Source organism: Myotis myotis, unplaced genomic scaffold (assembly GCF_014108235.1).
Source record: "Myotis myotis isolate mMyoMyo1 unplaced genomic scaffold, mMyoMyo1.p scaffold_m19_p_7, whole genome shotgun sequence".
NCBI classification, from domain to species: domain Eukaryota; kingdom Metazoa; phylum Chordata; class Mammalia; order Chiroptera; family Vespertilionidae; genus Myotis; species Myotis myotis.
In genome coordinates this window covers 24,306,734-24,324,608 of record NW_023416379.1, presented here as the reverse complement: position 1 = coordinate 24,324,608, position 17,875 = coordinate 24,306,734, and the positions used below count along the sequence as shown (strand labels likewise).

General features: G+C 39.1%; 1 protein-coding gene across 2 annotated transcripts in view; it reads right to left on the bottom strand.

Annotated features, from left to right (window-relative positions):
- Window positions 1-17,875, bottom strand: part of PDE7B (phosphodiesterase 7B) — a 280,322-nt gene that overhangs the window by 16,764 nt on the left and 245,683 nt on the right. For both annotated transcript variants that reach the window (XM_036317578.1, XM_036317579.1), the window contains 4 exons: window positions 16,980-17,043; window positions 15,146-15,241; window positions 13,016-13,116; window positions 11,266-11,397 (listed from right to left, as the gene is read on the bottom strand). In XM_036317578.1, coding sequence (XP_036173471.1) covers window positions 11,266-11,397; window positions 13,016-13,116; window positions 15,146-15,241; window positions 16,980-17,043 — 393 coding nt within the window. The remainder of the gene's footprint in view (window positions 1-11,265; window positions 11,398-13,015; window positions 13,117-15,145; window positions 15,242-16,979; window positions 17,044-17,875) is intronic.

Below are 17,875 nucleotides of genomic sequence, written 5' to 3'. Positions count from 1 at the left end.
GGCCCTATAGTGGAGGACTGAATGAAGGTCTATTTCTAGAGTCATTCACTCCTGCTTCAGCCACTGTTTTTGCTAGTTTGGTCAGGCAACACTCAATGTAGAAGAAAGAAAGTGAAGCAGATACAAAAAGGTAGTAATGGATACCATGGGGCTATGTGCATAAGATACACCAAGATTATACGACTCAACCAAATAGAGGCAGGCCTCACAGTCTCTCTGATCTACTATACTCACCATTGTTTCTCAACACGCATAAGAAACCTTCTCCGTAAACCACCTGGGAAGCTGATGACATACTCCGACTCCTGAGGCCCAGTCAATCCAGTTTTGGTTAGGTGGGTTTGTACTGATTAATTTCTATGTACACTAAAGTTTGCGAACCACTGCGATAGGGACAGCTCTGTCTGTAATCTTTATGACCTAGTGTTTTGGCACTTAGCCCATTAGTTCTCAGTTTGAATCTACAATTGCTTCCTTGTTCCATTATCTTGATATTTCTTTCCTTGTAGGAACTTGTACTGTGTTCAGTCTCTCCTTTGACCCCACTGTTATCTTAAATACGCTGCTTGTCTGAACATTAACTATTGAAATAATGAATATTTCTTACAATCCAGTGTTTTATTCTAGTTAGCAAACATTACGGCCTTACTACTGACTTGATATGTATACATGTAGAATGGGACTCACCTAGCTCCTTGGAAATAATTTTGCTCTATTTCCTTATTTGTTTATTTATTCATTCTCCATTTTGTTTCAAGTGGGGATTATAAAACTTAGGAAAAATACAGGAAGACAGCATTCATTAAAAGTGAGGAGAAATTACATGATTCTGCTTATATGAGGTATTTAGAGTAGTTACATTCATGAAGATAGAAAGAATGGTGGTTCCAGGGCCTGGGGGAATAGGGAGTTATTATTTAATGGGTGCACAGCTTCAGTTTTGCAAGATATAAAGAGTTCTAGAGAGGGATGGTGGTGGCGACTGCACAGCAATGTAAATGCACACTTAAGACGGTTAACATGGTAAATTTTATATTGTGTTATTGTGCCACAATGAAATAAAATGGTGAGGGGAAAGAAGCAAATAAAACAACATGGAGACTAAATGGAGAGAGAGAGGGGAAAATATTCCATCATTATGCCTCCCGCTGCCATAACGGAGCCACCCATATAATGCTCAACTTTTTCAGGAAGTGAGAAAAGAGAACCTCTGTGAGTAACACAACCAAGGATCTATTAGGAAAAAGCAAGTTCAAGAAAACTGCCACTATATTTGGTTCTGAACCCAGACAGCAATTTCTCTCCGGGACTCTGTAGGATTTAGTTCCATGAGGCACAGTCTGATACTGACCTTCTGTATGGGCTCTTTTATTGCGATTCATTCCTCTCCTTGCCAAAGAGTCATTATTCGTTATTTATCACTTGACTATGTTGGAACCAGTGATGAGATTTTGTTACTTTTATCAACTGGTCTATTATCTCCTTTTGGGTATGAGCCACACACAACAAAAGAGACTGTTTATTAGAAATAACATGCTAGACTAATTTGTTTTGACCGTCAAGATTTATGAGGGAAGAAAGTGATAGGTTAGTGTGATGTAACAGATGTTCTATCTTGTGGTGACATATAATTCCGTAACTCATGAGCGGTCACTTGCAAGATTAATTCAAGTGAAATGAGTGTCTTCGTGTGAGTTTTTAAGGGGCTGGAAAACTGTAACAAGACCTAATGATAAATGACACCATATCTCTGATGAGTAGAACAAAAGTGTCCGGAGGATTGCTTTAAGCATTGTTATTTATGTCGGCCTGATTTAACATCTTCATTAATAATCTTTTCAAAGACAGAATAACAGGATACTTGGAAATTTGCTGGCGAAACCATATTTGGAGATGAGCACCAGGGAGATGGAAAGAAATTGAGGGGGCCTGGGAGCTGGCACAGAATAAAAGACAATGGAGTACTCGATTATAAACACAACCTTTCTGGGGCAGTCGCTATAAATAAAAGTGTGTTTTGGCTAGAACTGTGTTGGAAGTTGGGGTACTTCAGTGGATCCTAGAGAATAAGAAAAGAAGGGCAGCACAGGGAAGCGGAACTAACAATTATGAAGCACCCAGTTTACATGATCTCATTTAATTTTTACATAATTCTACTATTTTCATCATTAACTCATAGGTAATACAGTTTCAGGTTTCTCTGAGAGTTTGCATAGCTAGTGAGGGGCTGAGGAAGGCCTTAAACCCAGGCCTGCCAGTTGTCAAGACCTGAGCTTTGCACACACACCTAACTGCCTCCCAAGAATTTCCTCTGTGGGGCCACATCCAAATATTCAGAAGCCGGAAATTTACAAACTGGAGAATGCCTGTAGTGATGCTTACTTCTCCAAAAATAATGTATAGTCGCTGCTTCAAAAGTCCATGGTTGCTTGTTTTAAGTAGATGTTAGTTTGTAAATCCAGCATGGAATCTTTCCCTCCAAATTTGGTTTCATTGTGAAAAACCCTGCAGTTTGAATGTTAGGAGTTGAGTAGATTTCGGTTGTGTTGGGGGAGAACTCATCTTCCAGCCATGCTCAGTCCTCACATCCCATTAGTCTCTGAGGCCTGTTGGCTCTTCCAACATGACATCACTTATGTCTACCCCTTTCTTTCATTGCAGTGCTTCCTTCAGTCCACACTCCCTAAGCTGCCAGAATGTGACTTGTTTATCTGACAGAATTTCCTACCGTGTCCTTAATCAATGATTGAAACATTAATATGTGTTGAGTGCTACTATTATGCCACGTGCTAGGGCAGGCCCAGAGGATCCAAAGATTAATGACTAAATTGCTGCCCTCAGGAGCTCACTAACTTCAGTAGGTTCCTGGGCCGATGCTCACCCACTGAGCCACACCAGCCAAGCCACACATTTCTTTTTTTTGAGATAAACCATTACCATTTGTTGGGGGAAGACCTTCCTGGTTCTCCAAAGAGAACTGACAGCTCCCTCTCCTAGCTCCACACCCCAATTCAAGCTTCTTTCTATCCCAGTGCCTAAAAGACTGTAACAACTTTGTTCCCTGGCCTTGCTCTCATGTGTCAGTGATCTACACAGGTTTCTTCATTTACTCTTGAAAATAATTTTTAAAAATGGTGCTTTCCTTATACTTTTTATTTACTTTAATTTATTATTTATTATTATTTTTAGCTGTTTTTCTATATTTTGTTTTATAAAATATTTTTTTATTTATTTAAAAAAACTTTATTGTTAAAAGTATTGATACCTAAAATCACAAATTTCCATGGTAACAAAAGATGTAATGTTCTGTATATTTGTAAATATAGAATTTTAATGTAAAGTCATAACATTCTTTTATATATTAAATACATCTAAGGGAATCTAAAAGCCAATGGCATTTAATGCCCATTCATCACCCACAGAAAAAAACACATGAATAATTTATTCTTTTAGTCGAAAATTATAAATTGATTCTTTTCCCTCTAGAATTTATATTTCCACTCTATTTTCCCATAGAATTTTATTTTATGTAGTAATATAAAACATTTTATGTGTGAAATTCTTTTATTGTCACCCTATCACATTTCTCTGCAACAAAAATAAGCATATGCATTGAAATTTTAACTGAACAAATTTTCCTAACATCAGTCTCTAAGTAGTAAATGTTTTTCCAGCTTACATTTTATAATACAATAATTATTAGCAACTAAGTGATCAAAATACACTTATATTACAAATGTGAAAAAAATAAGTTGCTTAAGAATAAAAATGTATTAGAGATGCATCTATTTATGAGAAGTCTGGGAGAGTTATAGCACCTCAGTCATAGGAGACTTCCTTTAATATTTTCATTGTTCCCTTGTTTTTTTTTCACATGGAGGTTGTATGTGATATTGGCACAACTGGAGCAATATGCAGCATGCATCATGGGTAAGAGCTCTGTCTTCTGTAAAGTGGGGACAGGGTGATTGGGAAAGGAGTGGAAAAGTAGGACTGGTTTGACTCCCTGCAAGCACATTCCTGGCAGGTCGGTTTAAGGACCTGAAAATGGATTCTGTTAGCATATTCATGCCCATGCCCCCTTAGGAAGCCTGCGAGTATCCCCACGGGCACACATGCCTTGTTGGAGACCGGCTGCCGTACATAATTGCCATGGAGAGCAGGGAGTGTATCTTATTCATCTCTGTGCCCCAGTGTGTGGCACAGTGCCATTTAAAAAGTAAATATTTGTTGAGTGGATACTGAATAAATAATTTCCGAAACCTGAAAGTCCAGTAGCTGCAAAAGTTTAAGTAACTGCTAAAAGAAAAAGAGTCCTGTTAAAATTTTGGTCAATAGCTTATAGAAGCCAGACTTGGGATCTTTTGTTATGAAATCCTTAGACTTAAGTAAAAGCCTAAGAGATTTTAAAATTATATCTCCTCCAGAAATAACATATCAGATAATTTGTCAATTATCTATAATGATAAAAGGGTAATATGCTCATTAGACCGGCCATCATTCTGGACGAAGCTGGGGCCAGAGGGAAGCCGGTGCTGGCAGCTGCGGGAAGGAAGGCCTACTCTTGCACGAATTTCATGCATTGGGCCTCTAGTAAGATCTAAAGTAAGAAAATAATTATAAGGAATTTTTCAGTCAATACTTCTTATTCTTTATGCTGGACCCTTGATGTGGGGTAGCAAGAATGTAACAAGCAGCAGGAGTAGCTACTAAGGGGACAGGGGGGGTGCATGCCTTGGCTCGGTGGTCTCCCTGGTCTGCGTGCTCGTACCTTTGCTTGTCAGGTTTCCACCCTAGTCTCTGTGTGTACTCGCCGTTGCCAATAGTCCCCATCTCTCAGTGTTACTCAGGTTCTGTCTTTCTTGCTGCATGTGTCCAGTGTGTTCATGGGTCCATCCATCTACCCACCTAGTTGCTCATCGAACAAACCTCTGGTGTTCATTGGACACCAGAAACCTGCTGGATGCTGAGGATACAACAGTGATAAGTGGGTGTTCAGGAGCTTGCAGACTATGGGGATGTGGACATCGAATCAGGCAGTGGCAGGTTTGAGAGAAAACAGAGGAAGAAATAGAAGGCTGTGAGATCGTATAGGAGGGACATGGAAGATGGACATTGAAAGAAATATCTTTCAGGAGGAAGATATGTCCAAGTTGAGATAGAAGGAATAAGTGAGTTAGAGAGCAGTCAAAGAGTTCAGGCCATGGAGAGGGAATATATTTCATTAAAATAGGCAGAAGGAAGAGCACATGTTGCAGACCTGTAAGTAAGAGGAACCCTATCTAATATACTACATATTTTACTTAGCTATTTTCTGTTTCCCTTAGTAGAAAGCAGGGATTTTCATTTGTGCTGTTCATCTCCTGTATTCCTAGCACCTGGCATGTGTTAAGCACTCAATGAACATTTGTTGAATGAAAAAGGAATGAGCGATACGTTCAGGACTTGGAGAGAAGTTCAGATGGGATGATGCACAGAGGCATGGTTGAGTAATGATGGGAAGTGAAGCTGGAAAGTATAACAGGGTCAGATCAAAACAGGATTTGTAAATTGTGCTGACACTTGGACTGAATCCTGAGGCAGTGGGATTTTAGGGAGGCACCTTGGGTCAGCCAAGGAAAGGTTGGAGCCACATCGGCCTGAATGTAGACAAGACAAGGCGGTGGTGTCCTGCACTAGGGGAGAGGCTGGGGCGAGCAGGGTGGATCCTACGGGTGTCTCACAGGGAATAGCCGGAGTTACCTGGGTCCCACTCACAGGGAGGCGGCTCTGCTCCTATCGGCTCACCTGCTTTCACAGTGGCTCAGAGAACAGTCTCAGTAAAAGGTAGGTTTGAATTAAAGAAGAAAATAATCAGAAATGCTCATGGATATCTGAGCACAGGATGCGATGACGCCATTCTGTTGAAATCTGGAACTGTTTTGGACCCCCACCTAGGGTACCACATCTGTCTACCCGTAAGAGCATCCCCTCAGCAATTTCACCTTATCCCAGGGACAATTTGTTCTAGCGTTGCAAACGCTTCCTATTTGTAGTTTTAAGAATAATCTTGACTTTAAAGCTGAAACAGTAAATATCCACCTTTGTGTCACAAAACCTATTAGAATTTTAATTTGGAATAAATGAAACCCTTAAATCCCCTACAGCAAAACCTTTATTTTTCTTTGTATCTGAATTTTTAAGTATTATCCACTCTGAGAACAAAAACAATCCTTTTGTTCCCCAATAATAACACAGCTAGCATTTAGTAAACCAACAATACAGGTTTTAAAATTAAATCAAGAGTCTATTTGTCAAAGGAAATCTGGCAGAGCAGGTTTGCTATCGTACAAGGTGGCTTCAAACCGTTGGTCCCTCCCCCCCGCCCCACTCTGCACCCTTTCTCCCCCCACCCCCACCCCCGCCGTCTCCCCGCCACTCCTGGGCTATTTATTGGACACTTTCTTTGATTAAAATACTCAGGATGATGTTGCTAAACTGAGTCTGGTGTTCAACAGGAGTCAGAGTTAATTACTCTTTTAAACCAGAGGATACAGGAAGAAAAACAACATGAACATAGTCTGTTTTCATTTTTAATTGCTCATGAAACAGAGAAGCAAGACTCTAGGAGATAATGAAGTGGCTGAGCTCTTCCTTAACAAGCCAAGTGGTCTCCTTGGTAATGCTGCACGAGGCCCAGCCCAGGAGGTCTCAGAGGAACAGACCTTGGCCTTTGGAGAAACCACAGCACTGCTACGTTTACTGCCTGTTTGAAGATACCGCTCTTTTGTCCGACCTACACCTGCCCAAGTCACTGCTCTGGGAGCAAGGAGCCTGGACATTCATTGTTGTCCAAGGGGCAGGCCGGTGTTCAGATCAGGGCCACGGACCTGCCACATACCAGCCACCTCGCCATGAGCAGCAGAAACTTTATCAAGCAGAAAATCAAAGTTGAGCCTCCTTTTTAATATTTTCACAACATTTGCTCAAACAGCTTTGCTATTGCAGGGATCGTGACGTTACGTATCACCTATGCAGTTGCTTGTTTGAGAAGAGGCCGTAGGACCAGGTGGAAGGAACACTTCTGGTTCTGTCAGCTCCATATTTATGGTTCAGAGTCATTAAAATAATTAAAAGTGGTTAAAAATGCTGACCTCCTCCTAGTGTTTGTGATAAGTGACTAAGAAAATGATTATAAACTTCTGCAAGACAGTATAAAATGTAATAAATATGAAATTTTATGGAGCAATTAATTATTAATTATTTTATTCATTAGGTTGCTCTGTCACTAGTTAATACATAGCTGGACTCCATCAAAGGGAATTCAATTTTAAATTAAACTGAAAGTGATTTCTTTTGCAATTGTAATAATACCATATCTGACTTAATGCTTACTTTGCCCAATGGCTGAGCCCAGGTGTGTGTGGGGTTGCAGGGTAGAGGGACAGAGGCAAGTTGTGGGTTCTATCTTTCACATGCTCTTTCCCTCTCAGTCCACCATGGACACCTGGGCTGTTTCCACTCTGATGAGAGAGGTGCCAGGTGGAAGGAAGTGCCTTGATGGCCTTCATGTTGAACTTGGGTTGGAAGTTCAGCTAGTGAGTCCAGCCCAGGCACCGACAATGGGAGCGAGCCCCTTGACCCAGCCTTCATCCAGCTGTCCTGGCTCTCTCTTTGTCTCAGGGCAGAAGCACAGGCTAGGCATTATGCAACGATCTTATGCATCTGAGCTGAAAGAACACAGCCAACAAAAGGAGGGAGAGGACGTCCTTTCATTTTACCTCATTTATAGTAAATCTGGATTGTAGTCGTCATGCACAGGGTGTTCTCAAAGCCACATAATTCCCAGCACATCCTTTCTATTGTATCTTTGTTAACCAAATGTGAGTGCATGTTTCTGTATAATTTCACAATATGTTGTATAATATATGTAGTGTGTGTACATAAATATAAATATAAATATATCACTCATTACCATGGTTCTTAATATTTTCTGAATCTATTATTCATTTTAAAATATGAGTCTAAGTGATGGGTCCTCTCTCTAGAAATATGTGCATAGGTACATGCTCAAAATCTGCATGTAATTTCCTGAAAGTTCATTCATGTTTCAACCAACAGACCCTTGGTAGGTTAAAAGGCTACAATTCCAAAATATTTTTAAATATCATGTGTTGTCAGTGGTCTCACTCAGCTTATATGTTATGTACCATGATTTTTCCTCTTGAAATTGAAAACCTGGAGACTTATGCCAGTTCCTCATCTACAGCCTGCGCAGTGTGGGGATTTTCTGACCCAGGTCCTTTTCGGTACAGTTAATCTACAGGGAATTTATCAGACACTGATCTGAGAGTAGGGTGTGTTCATGGCAGGAGTATGCTCAGCTAAAGGCCATAGGGACAGTCCATTTTCAGTTATTATGAAGTTGTGCGTACATCGGACTGTGCTGTCTCTAGTGACTTCCAAAATGTTACTCAAAATGTTACACATGCTTCAAGGCTAGTTTACACCATGCTTCCTCCATGAGTTTTTTTACTTTCAGAAACCATCTGTAGAATCAATTACTGTCTTCCCCCCATACTCTCTCACTGTCTACTATAGAGTACTTAGCAAAGTCTCCTGCTTTAAGCCACTGATCTCTAATCCTTTTGTCTCCCTCACTGCAATAGGATAACCTCGAGGAGAGCTCTTAGTTTTCTGCACATAGTAGGTAATTTATATGAGTTTTAGAGGCAGTATGTATAGTGTGTAGGCACTTTGGCTCTGGAGACAAAAGACTTGCGTTCCAATCCTAGCTTTGTCATTAATTAGCTGTTTGTTTTTAGGAAAAATACTTGATTTTTCCTAAGTATCAATTTTCACCTTTCTGTAAAATAGGTATAATAATACTACCCACTAACTGGGCTACTGTGAATATTAAATAATATAATACATAAAAAGCATTTAGCACAGCATTTGAATCATAGTGAGTGTTGAATAAAGGTCAGTTACATACCTTTTAAAACTGAATTTAACAGGGAATTTATCTTTTGGGAGTTCCTTCAGATAGTCAACAATGGTATATAGCCAAATATTAAAGGCAGCATCAATTTTGGGGGCAGAATTGAAATCTCATTTGGCTGATAAAAGTTTCATATTGGAAGTAATTTTATAATACTGGTTTGCCTTCAGCATTGTTTCTATAACATAAAGACAGATCTCTAGCCTCCAAGAGGTCCTAAGACCAGTCAAGCAGGAGACTGATGAAGACAGTATCTTGAATGTGGTTTTTGAGTCCTGTATCCAAATTTCTCTCTAGTCATTGTCAAAAGGACCTTTTTCTTTTCTATCAAATATTAGACACTGATAAATTCACTGCTAGAAAAAAATAATAACTTACTTGATTATAGTAATATCTTTGGATGCAACGAACAACACAGGCATTTACTCTTCAAATACTTAAAAAAAAAAGTTGTATCTAAATGCATACCTTTAGCTAATTCCTCAAAACTTTCTCAAATTGTGATTACGTTTTCTTGGATTTTGCACATCAGAGTTTGAACAAATGTTTGAGGGCAGAGATTATATGTTATTCATGTTTGTATGTCTAGATCCCAGTATATCATCAAATATAGGCAATAGTTGCTGATGAAAAATATACAAAACTAAATGTTGTATTGAAAAGGCTGGAGAATTTAGTTGTATTGGAATGTTAATAAAAATTATTAAAACTATTTGCACTTCAAAGGTTTGAGGAAGGAATCCATTTTTTGAGAACATTTTTTAGTATCCTAAGAAGATAGAATATCTTGCTTTTGAGAATCAATTTTTGTTAATTAGCAGTGGGTACTTAATTCTTCATTATTGATGAAATCTACACTTACTTTCTTGTTTTTATGTCTTTAATATCTGGTATATTTCTGACTTCTATCTAAATGTGAATTCATTATGTGTTTTATATATACTTACTACCTGCCAAAGTACAGTATGATGAACCTAATTTTTATGTATAAATTACCCAATAGCAGTAACACTCTCAAACTCCCATTGATATAATTTACTTGATGATGAGAAATTGAAGTTATATAAGCATTTAGATTATTTGGGAATGGATTAAGTAGCCAATTGCATTGATTGATTTCTCTTTCTCTCTTTCTTTTCTTTTCTTTTCTTTTCTTTTCTTTTCTTTTCTTTTCTTTTCTTTTCTTTTCTTTTCCTTTCCTTTCCTTTCCTTTCTTTTCTTTCTTTCTTTCTTTCTTTCTTTCTTTCTTTCTTTCTTTCTTTCTTTCTTTCTTTCTTTCTTTCTTTTTCTTTCTTTCCTTCTTTTTCTTTTAGTTTTTAGTTTATCATCAAAAGACTTTCTTAGTTCTGTCATCCTGTCCCCTCTCTATGACCATATCTATCCCAGCTCCAGGTGCTGGCTGACAGCCCAGGGAAGCCCAATGCTCAAATACATACCAGATGGAGCCATAAACCTTGGAATACCAGTTTCTCCCTATGCCCAAAGCAAATCAACTGGATGGGAAAGGCTTTTGAAAATGTTCCAGTTGTGCTTTGTTGGAAATAAATGCATTCTTAAGCTGCAACATCTTGTAGAAGGAAGCTGTTTTATGGGAGGGATCTGCCAGGAATTCTTTCAGCACTAAATTTTTTACAAAAGCTCTACTAAAATTGAGATCAATGATTTTCTTGTATGTAATGATTTTGTGAATGACAACCAAAGGTCTCCAAAGAATCCTGTTGAAAACTCTGGGGATAATTCATTTATGACATATGGCTTAAAATCTGAAACAGTATCATGGGGTGAAAATTCTCCTGGCCAATCTTCTCATGCTGCTGAACTAGTTTTTTTTTAAACAATGTCTATTGTCTTTGATAAAATACCTCTAACTCATAGGCCTATAAAGTACAGAAATGGCCCTAGAGACATAAGTCTGAATTAGGGTTGCACCTGAGCAGTATCATTTATAGAAGTCCTACAAAGATGAGCTTCAATTAGCCATGATATATGAGATAATTCCCAGGGACACAGATATTCTCAGACCATCAGAGAGTAAGGATCCTGCTTGACTTCTAATAATTTCAAATCTGCTTCAGAGCAAATTGAATTCCTTGTAGATGCTTGTAAACCAATTTAATCCTTTTGGGGGGATATCCTGGGCCTATTTCAAACCCATGCTCTTTGGCTGTGTTCATCATTATGGCTGACCCTGAATGAAGCCATCTCCAAGGGTGAGATTCAGGCTCCAGGACTGGGTCTAAGGCAGTTGGCCATTCTGTGCCTGGCCCAGTGTTGAGCTCTCCTACCTGATACAGGTTGGCAAGGTGGTGGTTGGTTTTGATCAAAAATGGCTGGTTCACCCCGGGATGGTCAACATCGTGGGCTGCTGCAGCCAACAGTCCAAGCATGATGTCCAGAGGTGTGAGGAAGCTGGCGAGCTGTAAAGAAAGTCAAATTGGGAGGTCAAAGGGTATGTTTTCACAAACAGGTTACCATTTGTTTTGGCTAAATCATACTGAATGAAGCATCACAAAGCTGTCCAGGCCTTTCATCCTCCAGACTTTTATCCTCTGAAGCCGTCGGTGAGGTGAGAGTCACATGGAATTGCAAGAAAGGACTGTGCAGAAAGTAACTGAGCAAGTCAAACTGTATAGACCATTCAGGTACCCTCCATTTCCTACTGCCACTCCGTTTCCTTTTATTGTGGCAGTGTTGTTGCCTGTCTGTGGGTAAGAAGTCAGAGCCTGAAATCAGCTTTGCTTCAGAGAAAACTACAAATGAAGTAAAACGTTAAAACCAAAATGATGGACACATAAAAGAATAATTTGTCTATTTCAACCATCCGCTATATCATTGCCACCCTTTGAATATGAAATTCAGAGTGTGCTGAATGCCCAGCCCGTGTGGCTCAGTTGGTTGGACATTGTCCTATGCACCAGGAGGTTGCCCAGTTTGATTCCTGGTTAGGGCACATGCCTGGGTTGTGGGCTCAATCCCCAGTAGGGAACTTGCAGGAGGCAGCCAATCAATGTTTCTCTCTCTCCCCCTCTCTTCCTCTTTTTGAAATCAATAAAAGCATATTAAAAAATGAATTGCAAAATTTGCATATTTATTCAATGTGTAATAGTGGAGTGTGTGGGTGTGTGAGAATATCTCTCTCTCTCTCTCTCTCTCTCTCTCTCTCTCTCTCTCTTTCTCTCTCTGTTAGCTAGGAAAACAAGCAGGGGAATGGGAATCTAACACTAACTTTAAATATATAACTTTCAGGCTACCTAGAGATTAAAAAAGAAAGCCTTTAATGTCTTCGGGCTATTTTATACGGATGAGGCATTTACCCAGTTTTGTCTTGGGAATGTTTGTTTGGCATCTGCATAGTCGGTGGTTGATGATAAAACTGATTGAACTGAACAGAGTCTTGGACTGGGATTTTATTTTCAAAAACCTTAAGAAATTCATCCTCTATGTTATACCAACTTTATACGACTAAGAAATGCCTCGGTTTGTAGTAACAAGCACTGTTCTCATGTTTTTCATTTTGGATTGGTTGATCACATCAGAGCACGCTTGCTAAGAGGTCTGTGACGTTCACTCATTTTCTTGGGCCTGAATCAGGATATTCAGTTGCCTTAGTAGGAAGTGGAGTTTGAGCCTTGAGGAGTTTTGATTCTATTTGTCCATCAACAACCATGAGGTGGGGGACCTTTCCCAGAAAATGTCAATGCTGGTACCATTTGTAGCAAAGATTCAAGGCAAAACGGCTAGTTCCTGGGACTGTTGAAGATATATAAGATGCAGACTATCATGGGGAGGATTTTTTTTTGTCCTAATGCAGCCTTTCATACAAGTTATGAAAGGAAACCTTGGAAAATTTACATCCTCTTTCATGAGTATTGCATGATTATCAGAGTTGATATTGGAACTGGAATCTAAACAATTTGTATTTGTGTTATAAAGGACCCATAACAGCTATTCTGGTATGTTGGGTGATTTAGAACCCAGCAAGTAGTTGACTTGGCATTTCCAGATGGCTGAGGAGGCAGCCGGGTCTGGCCTTACCTTTGGCTCCTTCAGGTAGCAGTGCATGGCCTGGGTGACATCGGCTGCATGGACGGCGTTGTGATACGGGTTTTGGCTGTGGTAATCTTCTTGAACCATGACTAGGAGGTAAACAGATATCACAGTCAGTTAAAACCAAAACAGGAAGACCTCAGATTTATTAAGGGTCCCTTTTGCTTAAAAATATTAGTGTCTCCAAAATGTGCACCCGAGGGATTCTTTAAAAATGAACATGGCTTGGGAGTTTCACAGTTCTACTGAGCTGCTTTTAGTGGCGAGAAGGGGGAAGGCAGATGGGGAAAAGGTTAAAAGGATTTGTGAGGCCCTTGGGAACCCTCACCACCTTCATTAATCATCCCTCTCTGGCATTCATGAAGGCTTTCATTCATAGGAAAAATAAATATGTAGGAAACGAACAACTTTACTTCACACTATAGTTTAATTATTTAATTTTGCTGCCATTTATGAATATTATGCCATAAGAGAGGTTTCCTTTTAAACGGCCCCAGTAGGTAGCATCAGACTCCTGAGATCCAAAGATGGGTCTACCACTTGAGTAACAAATACTGACCACAGCAAATCTGGGGCTTCTTCAGGCAGGTTTTCTATTTACTGTGTTGATCCAACTGAGGACTCCCTGGCTTTATTTCTGCCTCATTCAGAATAGTTATCATCTTTCATGCCCTTCCAATTTAAGGACCAGAGTGCTCTTGGAATCAAGTAGAGACATAAGCAAGGCAATTTTAATTTGCTATTTAGAGAAGCCACTAGCCTGCTTCAGCTAATAACCAAGGCAATGCTTAGGATGCAATATAGCCTGTGTGTATAGAGCATCCAGGTTTGCAAGTGTGGTCATATTTTGTCAGCCCATGCTGTGGGTTTGGCTCTGGTGTTATTCTGGTGTTATTTTTGTCATCAAATCTTTGCATTCTTTACATGTACTCTGAGTGCATACACATGTCCAAAGTATCTGCATTCTCCTTCTCTAGACAAATCAAAACTATTTGGCCTTATTCATGGCCATTACTTTGCTCAAGCAATCTAACTTCGATTGCCTGAGGTTATTTGTATTTCTGAAACTGATCCATGTTGTGGCTGCTTTCAAAAATTTCTGCTGTGTCATGTATACCTTTTATTCAGCAGGTTTATGTTACACTTCTATTTGAATTCTGCCCCTACCATTATTGTTTGTATCAGGCAAGTGACTTAACCACAAGGATCCTCAGTTTCCTTCTCTATAAAATGGGAAGAACAATGACTCCAGTCTCAAAGGGCTATATGGCAAGTGTTAATACATGCAAGTCCTTAGAAGAGTTTCCAGCATATGTAAGCACCATATAAGCCTGGTTACTGCTACTGTGGCTATCATTTTCACTGCTATTTTACTATTGATGGCATCAAGTCAGCTTTCAAATTCAAAGCACAGAAGCCAGAAACATGCTAAGTGGCAGCAGAAAGTTATGTGGTGATTAAAAATGTGCCCTAGATAACTCACTGGCAGATAAATAAGGATGCACATAACGTCAGATAAGACTGGGGTTGTTCTGGACAGAGAGTGATGGTGGAGTTAAGGGGAAAGATGGTGGTCTTTCAAGTCAGAGAGCCTGGGTTTAGATTGCGGCTCTGCCAATGATAAGTTGTTGACCTTGAGCAAGGTAGAAGACCACTTTGAACTTCTCCTTAACTGTGGGCCAAGTGGTGGGGATAATGCCCAACTTGCAGGGCTGTTGAAATGATTAGAAAAACATACCACTACATAAATGGTAGTTCTTATTACTAAAAAAAGAATGTCTATTGAAGATATTCAACAACTCATGTCCAGATTGGGATTCTTTGAGGCATGCCTTACTGGAGTTTTATTGACATGTGAACAGATCAGTAACTTCTTTGACGGGTACCTGCTCTTATTGGTTTTCTCTGTATAGCCTTTATCTACTGTAAACATAACTAACCAAATAAACATTTTTTTCAGTGATTTAAATGGGTAAACCATATTTTAAAATTAAGATGAGATAATCTGAGATTAATTTGAGGTCTTCATCTATCATGCTAGGGTTCCTGCTGGTTTATTGTGGACTGCCATTATTCATGGGAAAGGAGGTAGCACTATGAAAGAAAAAAGAGACTTACCTAAAAACCTGTGTAAGGTCACCATATCTAACTTGAAATGGTGAATGAGTCCATGGGTGTTGAAGAGGTGGCACAGCAGTGTTACCAGGCTGTTTCCTGGAGGAAAACAGTCACCAGTTTTAACTCCTTTTCATTACCATTAAATTATCAAGATTGACAATAGGATCCACAGTTTCTGTGATGAAAGGTCTCTAATAGGATCATTTATTTTCCCCTTTAAATTTGAAATTATTCAAGTATAAAGGATATCATTACTATGATCTGGTCCTAGGTTTTCTCTTATTGTACAAAGAAAATTAGTTCAGATTGTCTCCCTATACCAAAGGCAATGAATTATTAGCAATATTAAGAGTTATAAGGAGATATAGAAGGAATCTGCCTACTTAGGTATCAATCAAGATTATACTTACCTTGAAACATTTTATAACTCAAGCTGGCAAAGATGCAAATTTGAAGCTACAATAACATATGTAAATACTGAAGGAATATTATTTACTAAAGAATCATGATTTTGAATTTTAAAAGTATCATAGAATTTATGAAAGACTGTGAAATGGGCCAAGAAGACGACTGGATGTCTTAAATAAAAACAATGTGTTGCCTAAGAATACTCTTCCAGGGTACCTCATTCTAAGTGTTTCTGCAACTTTCATTGTTTTGGGCTCTTTCACAACTATCAAGTTGTAGATAACTGATAGTATTTCAAGCAACTCTTGTCCATATACATGCAAACGAAATAATTCAGATGGAAATATAATTGATTTCCTCTTCCCAGTTTTATAGCTATTTATAAATTCATGTGTTTCTTACTGCTTATATATGTGTGGCTCTTTGGATCCTCCTTTGAAAGACCTATAGCATCTTACCACATCGCTAATTGAGTTAAACAAATCTTCGACATGTGCTCATTTCATACTTCTATGAGTCATGAGTATAATCTCTTTTGAACATGTTCTTTGGTTCACAGTTAATTTCATTTACTGGTACCAATTTCTCAGATGATTTGAGCAAAGGGAGCTAAGGAATTATGGAATCCATCCCTATGTGGCCTAGTTAGCTTTCCACAGTGGAAAGCTCAGTTTTATGGTCTGCGGCTGTCCTCTTTCCACTATATGTTGTTTCTCCAGTAATAGCATGAGAAAACAAGTTGCAACGACAAATCACAAGCTGGGTAGATGGTGGGACATCGGAAAGTTAGCATTAAATATGATGTCTTTCATTGGCTCCCTAAGCTCATCGGCATTTGTTGAATAGGCAGATGAAAATATAATAGGATTTTATTATTTTCTTAAAGGAAGCCTTTGTAGGCACAAAAATTTTAAAAGTGAAACCAAAGACAATATCTACTTTCCTTTCAGCTGCAGCCTAAGCGTTTCCACTCTATCCTCAGCAACTGTTTTCTTCTGAAGACGCCAAACATACCTGGACAATACCGGGCTCCAGGACAGGTTTGACTCACTTAATGAAAGTGCACAGATACCTGCAGGACTGATCAGATGAGCAGGTTCTAACATTATTGGCTAACATTGAACTTCCTCCTTCTGGAGAGAGCCAAAAAACTCTGCAAGGACAGAATCTAATCTGTGGTTTCCTAATTCCTTTGGGATCATCAAGGCCAGAAGGAAACTGTCTTAAGACTCTAAGGCCGAATTTATTCCTTCTTCTTTTTTGGCAGTAATTTTCCCTGCCCTGGTCCTCCTTGAGTGCTGGAGACTTATGAAAGTGGGGGAAAGAGGGAAAAAGGATTACCAATGTTTAAAAATAAGTATTGTTTTCATAAAATTAATCCCATTTATGGTGTATATTTTAGTGTGAATTCTTTGGGGTGACTTACCATTTGTCAAGCGATCAAACAAGAAAATGTCAAAATCCCACATTCCCACTTTGGAGAGCATATGCTGAAAGGCAAAAAACAAAACAAAACACACTCAAATGAATCACATTGAAGACTCAAATATTCACTTTGAGACACAGTGGATTAACCAATTAAGATGGTGAAAATACAGTAGCATTCTACTGTCAACGTACAACTGGTTTGTGGTGAAATAAATCTTACTCTACTGGCTAATCACAATAGTGTTAAAGGGACAGGCTCAGGGACCAGTCTGCCTGAACTGATGTCAACCACGTCTCTTACTGGCTGTGGAACTGTGGGCAGGTTCCTTAACTTCTCTGTACCTCAGTTTCCGAATTTGAAAAATGTGGCTGATATTATTCCTTCAAAGGGTTGTTGTAAGGATTAAATGAGGTAGCATATGTAAACATAAATGCCTGTAATTTAAGGGCTTAGAACAGTGCTTATACATAGTAAGCACACCCATGTTAGGTGTCTGTTAAAACTATAGTTCAGTGAAGCCTCTACGTGGTAAACTATTATTCACTTAAGGCAGGTTTACAACTAATTTTAATAAAATGGAGTCAAAATGATGGCTGAGCACATTATTCTGCTCAACGGGGGACTAAATGTGAAATGAACCACTGTAACAGAAAACTGAAGAGCGAGCAATTGAAAATATTGGGGGAATCTGAAGACCTACTTTCAATAGGCTTATAATCCTATTTTTCTTTTAAAAATACCCCAATGCTTAGAAACTCTCAGTTAGACGCAAAGTTGCAGGTGCTGATTCTCTCCTCACTGTAGCTTATGCGACTGCCTTCCTTCCTCTCCTCTCACGGCCACGGCTAAGGTAAGGACCAGCTCCTGCTCCCCTACCTGCCCCTGAATGGCTT